The 20,165-nt window shown below is 44.4% G+C and overlaps 1 protein-coding gene across 1 annotated transcript; it reads right to left on the bottom strand.

Annotated features, from left to right (window-relative positions):
• Positions 1 to 400: 400 nt before the first annotated feature.
• On the bottom strand, positions 401 to 14,763 carry LOC130482052 (serpin B10-like). Its single transcript, XM_056854864.1, has 7 exons — positions 14,587 to 14,763; positions 13,254 to 13,292; positions 11,528 to 11,662; positions 6,327 to 6,444; positions 5,203 to 5,345; positions 3,894 to 4,061; positions 401 to 829 (listed from the first exon to the last, which is right to left on the bottom strand). The coding sequence occupies exons 1-7, from the start codon at positions 14,752 to 14,754 to the stop codon at positions 425 to 427; spliced, it is 1,176 nt and encodes a 391-aa protein (XP_056710842.1). The 5' UTR covers positions 14,755 to 14,763; the 3' UTR covers positions 401 to 424.
• Positions 14,764 to 20,165: the final 5,402 nt, after the last annotated feature.

Here is a 20,165-nt window from a genome sequence, read left to right as displayed (position 1 = left end):
TCTTGAAAGGAACTTAAAGCAGCATCACTTTGGAATGGCAGAAATGGAGTTTTCAAAAATACTTTATTGTTTTTACACACAGGTTGTATTAATCAGGGTTGCCTGAATTGGACCACTGTTAACCCTCTTGCAAAATGCAATATGAGGAGGGATTAGGAAGTTAAAGCATTATGAGAACACAGAAAACATTGGGCATCAGAGAGAGAGAGAGATTCCGAAAGGGAAGGCTGAGAGGTGTACAGATATTGCCATGCCTAAAAACCAACATGAGGCTCAGGTCTGATTCACTCACAGCATTTTCACCCTGCTCTTAAACATGTTTATTCAGAAGGAAAGCCCATTAAACCCAAGAGGCCCGACTCCCATGCGTTTAGGAGGACCGCCATTGGGCGTTGCTCCAACGGCAGAGGTGACACAAAGCTTCCTAAGGAGTACAGAACCTGCCAAAGAAGAGGATGCTTTTTGTTTTGTTGTGTCTGATAAAGAAGAGGAAGGGGTGGTCTCCTTTAAATACCACCGGCTGCTGAGATGTTCTTACAGAGACAACCCCTGCAGTGGCAGCCGATGCCTCCGTGCCTTCTTCATTGACCTCCACAAAAGACTTGTGAAACACCTGTGACAGAAACAAGTCGTTTTTCTGGGACATTCCTGTGAGGTTAGCTTGACTTTGGCTGAAGGCGACTGTCATTCCCAAGCTGCGTAAAGTCATCTTCAGGTCATAACTCTCGGCCAACTTGACCCTGGGCAAGTGAACCTCCACTTCCATTTTCTCCATCATTTCTGGACTGGTCCATATGGATAATCTCTCATACGTTAATTCTTTTTCCAGCTATAGTTAACATGAGAACACGTTTTAGAGAATAAAGCGTTAAATGAGAAACAGTGAACCTTAAACATATTGCAATCACAGCCGTGGAATATGATGCCACAGATTTTCTATAACACAAGCTCCTCCAAACTGTAAAGTCTTACTGCGGTGTGTTTCTGTCATTACTATAAAATAGCAATTTAAGACTTAGAGCAGGGGTGTCAAACTGGCGGCCCGTGGGCCAGATCTGGCCCCTGGAGGGCTCCTCACCCAGCTGTGAGCCAAGCCCAGCCCCCCTGCCACCCCCCCACTCTCTGGGGCAACTGGCCCCACCGAGGCCAGGAGCGCCTTCCCCGCCATTCCCCCGCACTCTCCCAGGTTCTATCTAAAAAGGGGGGGGGAAGAGACCTGATAGATAACCCCCCTACTCTGCTGTTTGAAGAGACTTTGGAAGTAACACAGACAGGGCTGCCAGCTCCAATTTCCTATTGCTGCTCAACACATCAGTGGGAGAAAAATAAAATTTTAAATGGCCATTAGGCCTATGGTGTGATATGACTTCCAGGCAAAACCTGGAAGTGATGTCATGTCTCTCTAGAAATTGTTGGAAATGCTATGCTAAAATCATAGAATTTCTGACAATTCCTACAGAGGACTGACATCACTTATAGGTTTTCTCCAGAAGTGATGTCCGACCACTTTAGGAATTCAGGTTTTACCATAGAATTTCAGACAATTCCTAGAGAGGTGTTATGCCACTTCCAGTTTTTTACATGCGTCTCTCCACTGGTTGCCTATTTCCAGCACTGCCTTAGCAAATGCTGGGAGATTTGGGGGGTGGGGGGAGTTTGGGGAGGATGTGATGACACTTCCAAGTGACAATCTAGGAATTTCCCCTAATCTCTGTGATAAAGACCACTGCCACATGGGTAAATTTCTAGAGCTCCACGTCCTAGAGGCCATTTTCCAGCCATTTTTCTGAGTTCTGGGGAAATTGGAAGCTTGCTTCCACTGTTCTGTGATATGTTGATTGGTCCTCCTAATAAATAGCATGCACTATTTTATAAGTACAGTGAGGGGAAAAAGTATTTGATCCCCTGCTGAATTTGCCCGTTTGCCCTCTGACGAAGAAATGACCAGTCCATAATTTTAATGATAGGTCTATTGTAGCTGTGAGAGACAGAATAACAACAGGAAAACCCCCAGAAACCCAGAAGACAAAAGACAGACATTGATGTGCATTATAATGAGTGAAATAAGTATTTGATCCCTTTGCAAAAGATGACTTAATACTTGGTGCCAAAACCCTTGTTGGCAATTACAGAGGTCAGACGTTTCTTGTAGGTGGCCACCAGGTTTGCACACATCTCAGGAGGTATTTTGTCCCACTCCTCTTTGCAGATCCTCTCTGTGAGGGCCTGTGTATCTCTGACTCCTCTCTGTCTACCCTTCCCTCCTGCTTGCTTCGAACTCGTAAAAGCAGTTCACACCTTCTAACGCTTCCCTGGGTTCAGGCGCCACATCCGTTGGACCCAGATGCCGCCTTCCCCCTCCCTGCCGCGCTCTCTGTATTCACTCCCTCAGGCCAGATTCGGCCTTGAAGATCTGATAGCCCTAACAGTCCCTCGGGGACCGTTTGATGTCTGTATTGTACCAATCTATCTTGTAGCTTCTCATAACATAGGTGTGAACCTTAGTGCCCTGTAGGAGATATATTCTGTAACTCTGATAGCTAGCTCACTTGCAACTTTTAACTCGTGTCTGCCTTGTATCATCTGAAGCCTTCAATAAACTCTTTGTTTCTGCATCTAAGTCTGAGCAAGTGATTTTGCGAAGTTAGCACAGCTTGGTTGGGACTCTCACACTCTCCAAGTCAGTAAGATTTCGAGGCTGATGTGTAGCTACTCGAACCTTCAGCTCCCTCCACAGATTTTCGATGGGATTAAGGTCTGGAGACTGGCTAGGCCACTCCAGGACCTTGATGTGCTTCTTCTTGAGCCACTCCTTTGTTGCCTTGGCCGTGTGTTTTGGGTCATTGTCATGCTGGAATACCCATCCTCGACCCATTTTCAACGCCCTGGCTGAGGGAAGGAGGTGCTCACCCAATATTTGATGATACATGGTCCCATCCATCGTCCCTTCGATGCGGTGAAGGTGTCCTGTCCCCTTAGCAGAAAAACACCCCCAAAGCATAATATGTCCCCCTCCATGTTTGACGGTGGGGATGGTGTTCTTGGGGTCGTAGGCAGCATTCCTCCTCCAAACACGGCGAGTTGAATTGATGCCAAAGAGCTCTAATTTGGTCTCATCTGACCACAACACTTTCACCCAGTTCTCCTCTGGGTCATTCAGATGTGCATTGGCAAACTGCAGACTGGCCTGTACATATGCTGTCTTGAGCAAGGGGACCTGGCGGGCTCTGCAAGATCTCAGTCCTTCACGGCGTAGTGTGTTACCAACTGTTTTCATGGTGACTATGGTCCCACCTGCCCTGAGATCATTGACAAGTTCCCCCCGTGTAGTTCTGGGCTGCTTCATCACCGTTCTCATGATCATTGCAACTCCACGAGATGAGATCTTGCATGGATCCCCAGACCGAGGGAGGTTGACAGTTAGGGTTAGGGTTGTCACCTTCTCACCAAGCTGCTTGGCAATAGTCTTGTAGCCCAGTCCAGCCTTGTGCAGGTCTACAATCTTGTCCCTTACATCCTTGGTCTTGGTCATGGTGGCTAGTTTGGAATCAGATGGATTGATTGCTTCTGTTGACAGCTGAACCCTAACCCTAACCCTAATCTGGCTGGTTGATAGGGGATCAAATACTTATTTCACTCATTATAATGCACATCAATCTCTGACTTTTGTCTTCTGGGTTTCTGGGGGTTTTCCTGTTGTTATTCTGTCTCTCACAGCTACAATAAACCTATCATTAAAGTTATGGACTGGTCATTTCTTCATCAGAGGGCAAACGGGCAAATTCAGCAGGGGATCAAATACTTTCCCCCCTCACTGTAACAGTGTGCTAGAACTGCCTCCCTCCCCACTTACAAAGGAACAATCCCTGAGATATGTGAAAAGAAATGTTTACCAGTTCCAGACCCGTAGACTCATCTGTGATGTCATCAGGAAGTAGGATGAGCATGCTGAGGTCATTGTTAACGTAAGGAAGCTCAAGGATATTGACCTTCAAGATGCTGACATGGAAAATTGGAAATGTCTCTCTCAGAAACATCATTTGCACAGATGTTGATGTGGTCTGTAATAATGTTTAAAATATATGTTACGCCTTTTCCCTATTGAAATGAACCATAACCTGAGGAGACAAAGGTCAAAGAAGCTTTACAAGCTTTAAGTTGCCAACCTCCAGGTACTAGCTGGAGATCTCCTGCGATTACAACTGATCTCCAGCTAATAGAGACCAGTTCACTTGGAGAAAATGGCCGCTTTGGCAATTGGACTCTATAGCATTGAAGTCCCTCCTCTCCCCAAACCCCACCCTCCTCAGGCTCCGCCCCAAAACCTCCCGCCAATGGCAAAGAGGGACCTGGCAAACCTATTAAGATCTCAAGTAGGGTATGTGGCCCTTTTAGTTCACATATGCACCATCACCATAGTGAGGGTTTCAGAAACTGTTAGAGTAAATGAAGAGCTCTGTCCCTACCAAGAACAGCACTGGTTTTCAGCATATGGGCAGTATGAGTAGTAGTAGAAGAAGAGTTGGTTTTTATATGCTGATTTTCTTTACCTTTAAGGAGAATCAAACCATCTTACAATCTCCTTCCCTTCCTCTCCTCACAACAGACACTTTGTGAGGTAGGTGAGGCTGAGAGAATTCAGAGAGAGCTGTGACTGGCTCAAGGTAACCCAGAAGGCTTCATGTGTAGGAGTGGGGAACCAAACCCAGATCTCCAGATTAGTCCAGTGCTCCTAACCACTATACCACGCTGGCCTATTTGTTTTTTTTTTTTTTGCTAGATGATCTAATCCACTGGATTGGGAGGGGAGAACACAGGATTGGATCTAGCCAGCTTTTTCACCCTTTGACTGTTGGATCAAATATATATTTTGTTTAATTCCTTTTTATAGTGTTACCTTTGACCTCCTAGGTTTACAGTTCAGTTTTGGGTTGTGTTTGCCCCTTTTGTGCTTTTTTTCTTCTGTACATTAAGCAAGATTTGCTTTCCAAGAGATCAGCTGTGAGTCAGTTAAAAACAGAACTTAAAAACCCAGAACAATAGAACCTTAAATCTCATGTTTAACAAGAGTGCGTTAGAGGTTTTCCCTTTTATCATATTTGTATTACAGATTCAGAGCAGAGACAAGAACAAATTCAAAAAGTCAATGAAAAGTATCCATTTTGCATAAACACTATTTTTTGGTCATTTACATGCACATACCTTACTCAGTCTGAAATCTGCTTTAGTCGTATGTTCTTCCTTAAATCTCTTTTCCCACTTTCCTTTGAAGTAAATAGCATTTACTAAAACCAATGCAGCCTGAGAATCAACAGCATCTTCAGGCAGCAGGTTCTTTATTTTGTCTTTGGAAAAAGAGAAGGATAGAATTAGGGTTTCCAGTCCAATGACAGCGCAAACACTGCATGGCTTTATTAAGAAGCTGCCGTCCACTGTATCGAATCACCTACCCAACCAGTTGAGTACTGTCTTCCCTAGAGCATCATGCTCAGGGACTGGCTGGGACCAGCAGAACCAAGCGGCTCCTGCTAGCACGACAGAGGGGGGATTAGGAAGTTAAAGCAGCCCTGTAAAAAAAATCAAGCCTCTGAGTGGTCCACAAATTCCTGATGAGATGGAGGCACAGGGTCTTCCAAGCACCAGCCCAACAAGAGATGCAGGTCATGCTTGGCCATTCTTCCCAAGACCCTTTCAAGCAAGGATCACTTCCTCCTAGAGCTGTGTGTGCTGGGGAAGGTGGTGCTCAGGCTCGGCCGGAAAACAAATAGTGGCAACCTTGACCTTCCCAGACTCACCTGAACACCTTCCCAGCAGAAATACTGTAGAACAGGCTTTAGTACAATAAAAACAAGAAGATTCTAGTGAACCATTTATTAAATCGCTCCTGGGAAATGGGGCATTGCCATTTCAAGGCTCCAACTGAGCACTCAAAGGGAATATTCTGTTTAAAAAAATAAACACCCCCCCCCAATCCAATCCATTAACAAGTCCTAAAACACTTCACACATTATATTGGAGAAATACATTTTGTGACACAAGTTTTTCTTTTTCAAAATTAATCGTGATCAGAATCCAAAGACAGCTCTCCTTCCCTCCCTTATGTTTATCTAAAGCTTGTATGAATCAATTGATTTTGTAAGACAGGGAGTGGTTCTTAAATCTGCTTACTTGCTTGGGAGTGGTTCTTAAACCTGTTCACTTGTTCACTTCTCAGACTCTAAAAGCAGCCTGAAGAGCACTAAGGGGCACAGCAATGGACCTGGGTGCCTCACCGCCTGAGTAATCGCCGGAGCTACAGTCTGCGATTAATGAATGCATTCGCTTACGCTCAGTTTGACTTTCAACCCAGGAGTTGATCTCACTTCTGACCTGGTCCGCGGCAGTTAAAAAATTAACCTCTTGAGCCTCTGCATGATAATATTTCTTAGTAAGCTCCATGTATTCCTGAAAGATATAAAAGAAAGAACACCCCCACACAGTCAAAGAAGACACTGAATATGGGGGTCGATTCTGCAACGCACCAAGTGGTTTCACTCCATAGTCAAAAGAATATGGAAATTCTATTTGGAGCTGGCAAACATCTGGTTGATTGGTCTGGAGGACTGATAAGTTTCTGATTTGTACATGTGGCAATTTAAATTTTTAAACATTTGACTTCACAAGAAAAATACTCTACTGCATGACTTTTATGTTGTATGCTCTGTCTTAGTGAGAAATAACAATTCCTGAACCGCAACATTTTCGGCAGGCCTTCAGTCATTTATTCAAGAAAACAAACACCTGCCTATTCACCTACAACAAATTAGAATCCACCTTCAGAGAACTAGAGAGGGAATTTTTAGCGAAAATTGTGTTTTTCTCATCCTTGTAACCATATTTATGGTTAGAGTGAGAAACCCCGGTTCGAATCCCCACTCGTCATTGAAGCTTACTGGGCGACCTTGGGTCAGTCACACTCAGCCTAACCTACCGCATAGGGTTATTGTTGTGAGGATAAAATGGAGGAGGGGAGAATGCTGTTGTATGCCACTTAGGGCTGTCGATTTTCCCAAACCGAAAAACAGCCGAATTTCCCCCGATTCGGCGGTTTTTAGTTCGGATGGAACCGAACTCAAAAAAGGCGGGAAAATGGGGAGCCAAATTCAGCAAAATTAGGGTTTGGCACAGCAGCATAACAGTCACTTAGTAAGCAGCATTCTCCTGCAGCCAATCGGTGGCCAATCTGGGTCTTCTTCTGGCCAATCAGTCACGATTGAGTGCATGAGCCCAGATGCTGTGCGGCCCGGGGAGAGAAAGAGAGAGTATCTGTTTGTGTGTGAGAGAGATCCCCCTTGGGGGGGGGGGTGCACATTCGAGCCATTCCGTGGCTGCAGGGGGCACATTTTTGGGGGTAGAGCCCCCAAACCTTTAGCATAGCTTCAGAGGACCCTTCTTGCAAGAACCCCCAAGTTTTGTAAAGATTGGATCAGGGGGGCGAAATATGGGGCCAGGAAGGGGTCCCCCCACCCTTAATGTGCCTCTCTGACAATGGGAGTTTGCAATTAGCAGAGCTTGCCTCCCACGCCCAAAGCTCCCAGCCCCGACAAACAGCTGAGCTGCAGGGAGCAAGGGTGGGGCAGGTGCGAAGACGATGGAACAGAAGACATCCACAGTAAGACCCATTTTGGGGCTTTTCTCTATAATTTTTCTCCTGTGTGTGTGTGTGTGTGGGGGGGAAGCAGTGTCTGTGTGTGTGGGGGGGAGGGAACAGTTTCTGTGGGGGGGGAGCCAAAGGGGGCTTTCGCCCGTTCTGCCTGGGGGTGTGTGCCCCCTTGAGTCTCTCTCTCCCTGGTTTGAGGGGGGGGGCTTCAGTTGTGTGTCCCCAGGTTTTCACTCATTCATAAGATCAATTAGGTCTATTTTGATGCTTGCTCAAAACTGGTTTTCAAATTGTGACTTAAAGAATTCATTTGCCTGGTCCTGAGTCTGATGCAAAAGGGGAAATTCCACCACCTCCTGCTCCTTATGCATAGCTAGCGTGCCTCTGTCCCTTTCCATGGTTTGCAAACTCCCAGGCGTCACGTGTTGCTTTGCATGGTTTGCATGGTTTGCATTGTTGCAAATGTGTTGCTTTGCATGGTTTGCAAACTTCTTCGCACCTGCCCTGCCCTTGCTCCCCCCAGCTCAGCTGTTTGTCGGGGCTGGGAACTTCGGGAGTGGGCGGCAAGCTCTGCTAATTGCAAACTCCCATTGTCAGAGATGCACATTAAGGAGGGGGGACCTCTTTCGGGGCCCATATCTTAGCCCCCCTGACCCAATCGTCACAAAACTTGGGGGTTCTTGCAAGAAGGGTCCCCTCAAGCTACTCTGAAATTTTGGACCTCTACCCCCCAAAATGCCCCCCCCGGAGCCATGGAAAGGCGCGATTGTGTTTTTAATGGCTTCATTCGGCCGAATTTTTCCCCGAACTCCAGATCTCATGCCGAATTGTACGGACCCAAAGCGGGGGAGTTTGGACTTCGGCGTTTCCCAAATAAAAATGGGCCAAATTTTGCTGAATGCAAATTTTACCGGATTTTTTTTTCAACAGCCCTAATGCCACTCCCTAATGGGGAGAAAAGTTGGTTGTAAATACCTAAATAAATGACTCATATCAGTGTGTGGGAAGGAGGGCTGGTAAAAATGCAGGTTAGTACTGTTTGTGAACTAACTGGAGTGCATTTATGATTTCTGAACAAGCGCTAAGCAGCCCTGTCCAGTTACTTGTAGTTGTCCTGTGTTCAGATATAGGTCCCCACTTTTCAGAATCGAGGCTTTTACTTTGAGCTGGGGTGACTTTTCACATTCAGCATATAACACACCTCTGTTTTTGACAGCCCAGACACCTATCCAGCAAAGGAAAATTGCAGGGAGATTGGTTGCAGTGTCAAGTTACGGAAACGGAGACCTTTTCCATCCATGGCTAACAGCAGCATCTCAGGCTGATAAAGCCCGTGTTGTCCTGGGTCTTGGACTTGAAGGGCAATCCAAAGACAAAACAACACTTAAATGGACTGACATCAGTTGGACTTAAGGTCACAGTCCAAAGCTGCTCGTGAGAAGCTCCACAGGTACAACTATGTTTGTGGGGCTCCTTACTCCAAAGTAGCCTGTTGTGCTGGGCAGCCTCATAGCACGGGGGAACTGAGAATGAGAGAAACTAGAAGAAGCTTGTTGTGCCTTCGGTGCTTTTCAGATTCTAACCTAAATGGCCAGCAGGAAACAGGAACGGAGGGAAGATGGCTGCTAGCTTGAAATACCGAGGCTGAGTATTTTTGTCTCTCCTGCTGCAGGGATTTAGTTTGGGAGGGGCCAAGGGTGAAGGTTGAAGGGCAGGATCCCAAGAGCCCTTGGCCCATGGAGCACAGCCTGTAGCCTTCTCCAACCTCGTGAACCCCAACTCAGGATGTTTCATCTACTTTTTGTCGTGTCTTGTTCTTTATACTGTGCTTATGTAAATTTGTTTAGGAGAGTAATTTTTGTGAGGTGTTTTGGGTCCCCATCAGGGAAAAAAAGCAGGAAAAAAAATGAATACAAAATAAACAACTAAATGGCACATGTTGTTCAGTGTTGATAACTTGACAGTAGTAATGATGTGGAAGTCTGTGCTATTGTTATAATGTTTTTCAAAAGACCATTGTACATAATTCTGTGTTATATTACATAATTCACTGACCTTAACTGAATATGTATTCATTCTTTTCTTGTATTAATCATTACGTAATCCTTAAAGCTCACTGACCTGGACAGCCCCAGGCTAGCCTGATCTCATCAGATCTCAGAAGCTTAGCAGGTTTGGCCCTGGTTAGTACTTGGATGGGAGACCTCCGAGGATTGCCAGGGGCATGAGGTGGAAGCAGGCAGTGGCAAACCATCTCCGAACGTCTCTTGTCTTGAAAACCCTACGGGGTCTCCAAAAGTCAGCTGTGACTTGATGGCACTTTCCCCCACCACCAATCACGAAATGCTTACTTTGGGGTGGATACGCCATTGGAGAGCCAAAGGAGAGCTCAGAACCCCCAGTCACCTATGAAAGGTCTTGGGAGGATAAAATGGGATCCTCTTGTCCAGAACAGATCGAGGCATTTTAAAGCCCCACGTGCCCTTGCCCTGTACCGCCTTCACCAAGTGCAAAACGGACTGCAGAAGCCAGGCTATTGTGTCAAAGATGTCTCTGTGTGTGGACGCGTCCTCCCATGCCATCCCTGGCACCCCAAGCAGCTGCTTAGGCCACTTAGGGAGTCAAACCAGCCCTGTGTGAGCTCTAGCCCTGCGGCAAACCATAAACAGATTCCAGCAGACGGCAAATCCACGAAATCAGTTTTATTGGTTATCATCGATAGGTTTCAGAAGCCATATTCAAAAGGACACTAGTAAGGGGCAAAGGCAAGGTACATATATGGAAAAGCAAAAGGAGATAACTGGTAACCCAGGCAACCCCCTTCCCAGAGGCAGGAAGGAGCACTTGGCGATTCCCACAATATGGGAATCTATGAAGACTAAACACGGGGCATGGATTGGCCTTGGACAGAATGGCAAAACAACACCTGGAAGCACAACCACGAACTGTCCTCATGGCCTGCTCCTGACACCCTGCCCCTTGTACCAGTCCATGTGATGTAGAATCATAGAATCATAGAGTTGGAAGGGACCACCAGGGCCATCAAGTCCAACCCCCTGAACAATGCAGGAAATTCACATCTACCTCCCCCCTCCACACCCCCAGTGACCAGAAAATGGCCAAGATGCCCTCCCTCTCATCATGTAGTAGCTACAGTGCTACCCTTTGACAAGAGAGACTTGGTTCAAATCCCTGTACATCAATGGGGGCCCCTGGGCTACTCCCACTCTCTTATTCCAATCTACCTAACAAACGAAGAATAAGAGTTGGCTTTTATATGCCAATTTTCTCTACCTTTTAAGGAGCCTCAAACTCCTTCCCTTCCTCCCCCCACAACCTCCCCTTGTGAGTTAGGTGGGGCTGAGAGAGTTCGGAGAGAACTGTGACTGGTCAAAGGCCACCCAGCAGTCTGCATATACGGGAGAGGGGAAACCAACCCAGTTCACCAGATTAGAGTCCGTCGCTCTTAACCACTACACCGCCACACCAGGGTGATTCTGAGGGCAGAATTTTCAGGAATGGTTATTTCTTTTTAGGATAAATTTGAAATCGGTACACCATCTTGAACTCCTTGGAGGTAGGAAAGAATAACAATCTGATAGTATGAAGTTGAATATTATTATGCCACCCTGCTCTTCTTAGAGGAAATGTAGGATACCACAGTGGCCAATAAAAATAGATGTTATACAGCAAACTTATTTTATGATGATATCAAATCTGTAATATAGCTCAGTATTGGTTCATAATACCCAACACGAGAACAATCAGTTTCAGTTCTAATTAGAACAATATTATCTAATCTTATTGTATTTAATAATGTATGAAATGACTAAATGAAAAATGAATTTCAAACTATACTTGGCAGCTTAGTGCAAATACTCTACTTACAGTAAGGAAAGGGTAAGTCTTTTCTCCATATAGTCTATTGGCAGTTTTAAGCAAATAGGTGCTCTTGGGTTGATTGATTTCAGAAATCTGTTCTTGGAACTCATGGTGGACCTTTTCATCTTTAGAATCTGGATTCTGTAAAAGGGGACACCATCAGCAGCAAAATCGCGTTGTTTTGAAATATATGATAAGCAACTGGAAACTTTAATACAGTTGAAAAAAGCAGGGGAAAGTAATTCATTGCCATTTACATTGCTGAAATACATGGATTTAATCTAGGGATCAGTAACACAGAACTCCCAGGGTCAACTTTGATCTTCTACGCAGTAGGTAGCTCTCCACCTTCCCTACCCATAATCTACTTTGAGGCAAGAGAGTTGTATGCAGAAAGTGGTGGCTGAGGTAATGGGAAGGGCCCTGTCACCCTCCGTCACCAGTTCAAAATGGCTGTTTTTTCAACTACATTCTGGTCAAGATTCAGTTTCTCTCTTCAGTCATCCTTTAACCAACTTCTACTGAAAGCCTTCGCATGCCCAAAGTTGTTATCTATATTGGATACTCCTGGAGTTTTTTAAGGGTCAGCTAAGGTTGCCAACCTCCAGGTACTAGCTGGAGATCTGCTGTTACAACTGATCTCCATCTGGCAGAGATCAGTTCACCTGGAGAAAGTGACTGCTTTGGCAATTGGACTCTATGGCATCGAAGTCCCTCCCCTCTCCAAACCCTCCCCTCCTCAGGCTCCGCCCCAAAAACCTCCTGTCAATGGCAAAGAGGGACTTGGCAACCCTAGGGTCAGCCAATCCAGAAGTTGTACAAGAAAGACCATTAGCGAGAATGTCTTCCTATAAGACATGATATGGGGATGGATAGTAGAGCACCCTTATTCAAACTCCAAACAATCATATTGCAAGGAAGGAATATGGGAGGCTTTTTTGCGGTTACCCAGCAAATGCAGAAGTGGCTGCCCAACACATCTGGAATGCTGCAACCAGCTTTGGATTTCGTTTGACTCACTTTTCTCAGTTGATCTTATAACTGATGTTGACATTTTCAGTGTTTTGACAGACTCAGGCTGTGGCAACGCATATCCCGAGCAGGAACTTTTGACGGGTTCAGCCTACCACCCTGTTCAGCTAATGGTTGCATATTTCTTTGGCGCAAAAGCCTTTTCTCCCACACAAATGATGTTTTGCCACTAGTAATACTCAACTGGCCCAGACCTGAGTGGTCCAGGCGAGCCTGATCTTGTCATATCTCAGAAGCTAAGCAGGGTCAGCTCTGGTTAGTACTTGGGTGGTACCAGCAAAGAAGGCCAGGGTCGCTGTATCTCCTTTCTTGAAAACCTTATGGGATGCCCATCCATCAACTGTAACTTGATGGCACTTTGCACACACACACACACACAATGCTCAACCCCATGTTGTCTTTGTTTAACTCAATTTAGCAATATACCACTTTACTTTAGGGCAATATTATCTAGACTTACTCCAAACAGCTTAATATGAATTAAATTATAGTTTAATAGGGATTAAACATTCCTAAGCATTCAAGTAGCAAAATCCTGAGCATGTTTACTTAGAAGCCCTATTAAGTACAATGATCTTTCTTCCTTGTAAGTATGCTAGGAGTTCAGCCTTACTAACAATATGGAAATTACTTTGTGCAATTACTTTGTTAAGTAATACTATGTTTGTGCTTGTTTTAAAATGTTACATCATTATATTACCTGGGAAGAACTTTCAGTACCTCCTCTGAAGTGAAGTACCTGTAAGTAGAAGTGTAAAGAAAATGACATAAAACAGATAGTGGCTCGGATCCTGTGGATCATTTTAGTTGATGGATTTCCATCAATACTGCAGGTTTGCCTTCCCTCTTCCTTCCTACCACAGCCCAGTATACCCCAGGGAAACAGGGAACGTCCAGAAACAGCATGAAGGAGAAATGGACAAAAATCCCTCTCCCTCTCATCAGTGGAAAATGTCTATGGGACCCAACATACATACAATAACATTTTTTTCCGTAATGACGCCATCGTTAGAATCCACAACTTGCTTTGTTGACTCAGCCTTCATGGTAACAAATCATGTTGAAGCAATCTTACCTTCGGTCTGTAGACTGGTTCACCCAAGCACGTTAACCACTTGATACCATGTCCTTTCCCTGTGTCTTCCTTTCATTTACACAACACATTCTTTAAAGTAGGAGCCCCCACGTTTGTTGAGCCTGTGGCCACTTTTGAGAGCTTGAGAAAAGGCACAGGAAGCCACCACAAAATGGCTGCCTTGGGACAGGGACCATCACAAAGCACTGGCAGGTTCTGAGCCAGCCGTCCTCCCGCCAACAGCAGGAGCTGCTCCTGAGGGGGCCCCTCTCGGCAGGCCCCAACGTGTTGAGTGGTGGCCTCTTCTGAGCATCGGTGCTGATGGAATCTTGGGTGGGCTCTTCCCTCTGGGCAGATGTGGCTGTTTGGCATCATTTGCCAAAGAAAGGGTGTGAGAGTGTTCCCTGTACAACCACAGTGACAGGTTTCCCAGTAGGGTTGCCAACTGCCAGGTAGTAGCAGGAGATCTCCTGCTAATTCAACTGATCTCCAGCCGATAGAGATCACCATCACCTGGAGAAAAATGGCCGCTTTGGCAATTGAACTCTACGGCATTGAAGCCCCTCCCCAAACCCGTCTTCCTCAGGCTCCGCCCCAAAAATATCCCGCCGGTGGAGAAGAGGGACCTGGCAACCCTATTTCCAAGGCTAGAGATATAAAAAAAGCTGTGTCTTGGACAAGGTTGTGGCGCATCTGCCTGGGGATCTGGTTTGTGCTTTCCTGATCAGTAAGCTTGTCTGGGGCAACCCAAAGCTCCCTGTTTTTCTTTTGTTCCAGTGAAGCCCCTTGGATTTTACGCAAGGCTCATGAGGCAAGCAGGTGCCAGGAAACGTGTCAACAGAGGACTGCTGCTTGGAAGACGTTTTCCCTAACATTCAGGACCGTGTTCTTCTATTATATCAACAGAGCATTTGCCAGAGTCAGTGTGAGGTGATCACAGGCAAATTCAAGAACCTACCTTGGCCATCTGGGTGGCAGTTTTATTTCTTGCTCCCAAATAGACCATGGCCAGAGCGGATGAGATACTCCACGAAGAAAAGAAAAGGTTTTTGCCTGGATATGATTGAGTCAACGTTTTGAAAAGGTCCAATGTAAAGTTGCCATTGGATACTGTGAGGGAGTCCATTGCTAAAACCTGTGGTAAATAAGAGACACAGGATGAGACTACTGTGCAAAACAACACCAAAATAAGACCTGAGGAATCGCTTTTAATCACTCTGATGAGAGAACAGTGGTTTGACCCAAGTGTTACATCCTCCTCCCTTTTTCTATGGAAAAAGGTGATTTCATGGTTTTTAACAGCCCACATCAAATAGCAAAGCATTCAAGTTGGTTTTTAAAAACTGACAGTTGCCTCAGTTACAAAGGATTTGAGCCTACCGCAAACTGTAAATGGAAGGAATTCACAGGGCAGATCTCCCCTTTCGTCCTTCAGCTCCATTCACCTCTGAAAAGCTGCTCCAGAAGCTCAGTGGAGCTTGGGGGGCAGAGTGGGGTGGGGCAGAGGGTCACCAGTCAGAAGGTGGCATTGGCAGAAATCAACTCTACCTCCACAAGCACTTGTGGGAACTCTCATGCAACCAGGGAAGGGAGTCTCTACCCAGACCCTGAGATCCTGGACCTTTGGCTGCAGTTGGGGGGAAGGGATCAAGAGGCTTCAAAGAGAAGGGACAGAGATCCATTATGTTCTTGGCTGTTCCATTCATAGTTCCCACTGGATTCAACTCACTGATTTCCCCAAACCGATAAATTGTGAATGAAACTGCAGTCCTTCAGACATTTACTAAGGCCATTAAGCTCAATGAGACCCTAATTGCACAATAATAATTCCTTTAGATCATGCTGCCACAATGCAATTTCGGTGCATGTAATTAACAGCATGAGTTCTGAACATTTGTTCAGAAGGGGGTCCCCATTGGCTTCCATATGGGTCTTGCTGTCTAATAGGTCTGTACAGAATTGGGCTTCCAGTGAAGTATTGGGCTGGTAATTTGCTAAAGTGATATTCAGAGCAGTACCAAGTAACTTGTGTTTCATATGTGGAATCACAATGCCTACACATTAAGATGCCGTAAGTGAAGTTATAGAGTACTTTTTATTTTATTTTTTATTTTTGGCATAACGTGATACTAAAGGTTCTGATCCCTGCACACAAGTAGATCCAGCTAAAATAACTGTAAACTATTAACAGAATATGACAGCAGTTACTAATTTGCTTTTATGGGTGGGGTTATTTGGTTATTTATAGAAACTTATGTATATTACAAGGTAAAACAATACAACTGCTGTTAGAAGGCTTTTGCTATCAGAAGGAAACACTGAATTCTGTGCTCAACCTTTTCCGGAGGCAGTCGTTTGCCTTTTTGTGCAAAAAGAGCAAAGTTTAAAGTAAAGCAAATGTCTGAAATTTGTACAGTACCTTGGATACCGCAGGGGGTGCTTCTTTGGGGTGCTTCTGCAGCCAGGCAGTGTCTGTCTACGAGGCAATCATTGTGTAGAAATATAAAGTGGTTTATGCTTCCCCTTACTTATAGCCTCAGTTTCAACACCCTTCTACCTTTATTACCACACGCAACAGTCTGTTGTAGGGTTGCCAGTTCCCCCCATGGCCTCCGGCAGGGGGTGGGGGTGTAGGGTATCCAGATCCAGGTCAGGAAACTCCTGGAGATATAAGGGTGGGGCCTGGGGAGCACAGGGACCTCAGTGGGGTACAATGCCACAGAGTCCACCCTGAAAAGCATCCATTTTCTCCTGGGGAACTGATCTCTGTCATCCGGAGAAGAGCTGTAATTAATGGGGAATCACCAGGTCCCACCTGGATGCTGGCATCCCGGATCTCTTGCAAAATCAAAAGTCTCAGCTAATCTCTGTTGGTGGGCCTATTTCAGTGAGGTCAGTTGGCCTCAGCAAAAATGTCTTTTGTCTGGCAGCAGCAAAGCTTTGGAACACCTGAGCCGAAAGAGGGTTTTCTGCTGCCCAATCTGCCCAATAGAAGAACCAACCGCAGAAACCAATCAGTGAGTGACTCCTCTAGTCTTTCGAGCCACTCTTCCTTCAGAGAATATTCATTAAGACCTAGGAACAGGGGAAGGGGTTATAGGAATTATTTCCCCCGGAGATCGAACAGAAGGAAGCCAACTTAGTGGTTAACTTGTCTGATTATGTATTATCTGAATCGGAAAAAAAGATTTTGAACCTTGGACTAGGGTTTGTACCCAAACCCAGCTATTCCGCTTTTCAGACATGTGTCGATATATTCAAACTTGTCCGTTTAATCAAACTGAGAGAACTTTTTGGATCTTCTTCTAGTCCTGCTAATCCATTTAAACTTCATTCTACTTTTACTCCCACTTCCTGCAGTCATTTAACCTCCACTTTTCATCACCTGGTCTTGAAAGACTTAACTAACTTAGAAAAAAGACGCAGATATGGTGATAACAATTTTTCTAAAGAGGATTATGAAACGTTAAGGAATTTGACTAATAATCCTAAAATCACCATTAAGGAAGCGGATAAGGGCAGGGCTATAGTCCTTTTAAATACTAAGGACCATGTGCAGGAGAACTTGCGACAATTGAGTGACAGCAACTCCTACACTAGCTCTCTCAGGATCCCACCCCTCAAGTTGCACTCACTATCCGTACCGTAGTATGGGAAGGATTAGCCCTTGACTACATAATCAAACGGGAAGCAGACTTTCTTATCAATGAATTTCCATGCACTTCTGTTTTTTATTCTCTACCAAAAACACATAAGAGCTTAGTTAATCCACCTGGCCGGCCCATTGTATCCAGCAGTCAATCAATTACTGAACCTTTAGCGAAATTTTTAGAGTATCATCTTCATGAATATTAATTAGAGACACCTTCTTATATTCGAGATACCAAACAGTTCATTCAGTTTATTGAAAATACCATCATACCTGAGGAAGCTGTCCTGGTGACCATGGACGTGACGTCTATTTACACAAAAGTCCCATTGGACGATGTACGTATGATCATAGCTAATTTGCTTAATGCACGAGCTAACCCATCTCCACCATCTCATTTTTTGTTATATCTTTTGGATTTGGTTCTTCCAAAAAATTTTTTTTCCGTTTTTCAGATGATTTGTTTTTACAAACTAAAGGCGTAGCGATGGGATGCGCTTGTGCACCCACAATCGCTAACATATATATGATAGCCTTTGAACAAGCACACATTTATAACAATAATCCATTAGCACATAATATTTTGACTTATAAAAGTTTTATTGATGACGTCTTTATGGTGGTGGACAGTATATAACAAATTAATAACCTGGCTTAATTATAGAAATCAACACATTCAATTTGTGGGAGAAGCTCATCGTATTCAGGTAATCTTTTTGGACATGACAGTAGCTGTTGACAGTACTAGGCAACTTATTGTCAATGCTTACAGGAAGGCCACTCCTTTCATCCCAAACATTTAAGGACAAATTTACCATATGGTCAATTTCTCAGATTGAAGAGGAATTCAACACAACAGGAACACGATACCCAGGAGGCTGCCTCTTTATCTAAAACCTTAAAGACAAGAGGCTATCCACAAGGAGTGATTCAATATTCCAAAAACAGAGTAGACAAAATGGATCGTGCTGAGCTATTTGCCAACAAACAGCGCTCTACCTATTCAGGTATTACATCCTTCCTAGAATTTAATAGCTATACAAGGGATGTTCAAAATATTATCTTTAAACATTGGCCCTTAGTACAGGGTTTGCCTGGCTGTGAACAAAAATCCCGATTTGGTTACTGCAAAACAAGGTCCCTTAAAGATTCTTACTCATACAGACATATTATCTAAACAAGCTTCTAATATGCCTTTTGGCCATTACCGTTGCGGAGAGTGTAATATGTGTCCATTTGCTTTACCTGTTAAAGAGTTTAGAAGCACTAATTCCAATTTTGTTTTCAAACTTAGACAGTTTTCAAATTGCTCCAGCTGTAATGTGATTTATATCCTCCGATGCCCGTGTGGTTTTTTGTACATAGGTAAAACCACGAGACAAGTCAAACTAAGAGTGGGGGAACATAGGTCACGAATCCGCAATAATGTGGCTGAAGCCCCATTGGTTTCACATTACAAAGCCATGCATGAAATTCAGGTTTTTGTCATTTGGCAATATAAATCTAAACCTTATGTCAAACAAAATATAGACAGGATACTCTCTCAACAAGAATCTCATTTCATTTTTCTTTTTCAAACATTGTCTCAATTCTGCATCTGATTATACATGTTTTTTATAGACCTGTGTACATTGCTGTTTTCATTGTTGGTAGAGTATTTGGTTTAGTGTATTAGTCTGTCTTCCACCTTATACTCAGTACTTTATTATGTAAGCTTTTTCTATAGATTGTATATAATGTAGGTTAATTTATATATTGATGTTAATTTATGTTAGCAAAGTAGTTGGTTCATTGTATTAGTACACCTTTCTACCTTTTAAGATCATATGTAGTCTGTAACTGTTTTCTCCTTTAAGACACATTTCATGTCGTTTACAGCTGTATGCAATCAGTAGACTTAAATAGTCACTTGAATACTGCTTAACTAAGACTGATAGAAGCTGTCCACCTAATTGTAAGCTATGAGCTTTGCGGCATAGTGGTATGTATGTCTTATTTCTTGTTTGTATGTCCTTTATATGTATTTTATGCTTTATATAATAATGGGAGAGGTCCTGGTTATTTTGTTTTCTTTTCCTTTATAGAGATACACATCTCTTGCTGTTTGTTTAAATTTCCTGACGGAAGAAGCCATAGTGAAATGGATTTTACCAGAATTCCATCTTGGAATATAGATTTATGTCCATAAATCTCCATTGACTATCTGTCCATACATGTCAGGCCTGCTTTCCACAGCTCTAAGCAGCCTTTCAGACTCTGACTGTTTTAGTTTCGATTCTACCAGGTGCCTCTCAAGGCCAAACTTGCTAACTGCTGAATTCCTGTTCCAGTGCTATCTCCCGTGGGAACGACTCCTCAGTAGAAGGGGGCCCGCCTTGACCTGTTGTGACTAATACTTTCCCTTATAGGCCTACCCCGTGCTCCCAATTACCATTCATGCCAATGTACCTGTAAGCTCTGCATACCTGTATGTTTTCCATTAAATCAGCTCTCTTTTGGACTCTTTGTCTCTGGATGCTGTTTGTGGGATTACCACGGGGCAAGTGCTCACATTTTAAATGTTTATAGTTCAGGTTGACGCCTCAGACGTGGCAATGGGGGGCACTTTTACAGCGGGGGAGTGATTATCTTCTGCATCCATGCGCTTACTTCTATAAGAGGTTCGCGCAATCTCAGCTCAACTGGCCAATCTGGGAAAAAGAAGCGGCTGCCGTCCACCATGCCCTTATGGTGTGGAGACAATTTTTGGAGGGGTCTAAAGTCCCTTTTGAAGTGTGGAGCGATCATAAGAACCTGGAGGCGCTCATGGGGGCCCGGAAACTGTCCGTGAAACAAGTTCGCTGGGCGGACTTCTTTGCTCAGTTCCGTTTCGTATTGAAACATGTACC

This window comes from Euleptes europaea, chromosome 8 (assembly GCF_029931775.1).
Source record: "Euleptes europaea isolate rEulEur1 chromosome 8, rEulEur1.hap1, whole genome shotgun sequence".
Lineage (NCBI taxonomy): Eukaryota > Metazoa > Chordata > Lepidosauria > Squamata > Sphaerodactylidae > Euleptes > Euleptes europaea.
This window is presented reverse-complemented; position numbering and strand designations above follow the sequence as displayed.

Bases quoted from the DNA above. Each gene is read 5' to 3' on its own strand.
- LOC130482052 (XM_056854864.1), bottom strand. From the start codon at position 14,754: ATGGACTCCCTCACAGTATCCAATGGCAACTTTACATTGGACCTTTTC. The intron at 5,346-6,326 runs GTAAGCGAATGC...CTTTTTCCAAAG, and splicing joins GGTTGAAAGTCAAACTGAGC to ACAAAATAAAGAACCTGCTG. The intron at 4,062-5,202 runs GTATGTGCATGT...ACATTATTACAG, and splicing joins CAGATTTCAGACTGAGTAAG to ACCACATCAACATCTGTGCA.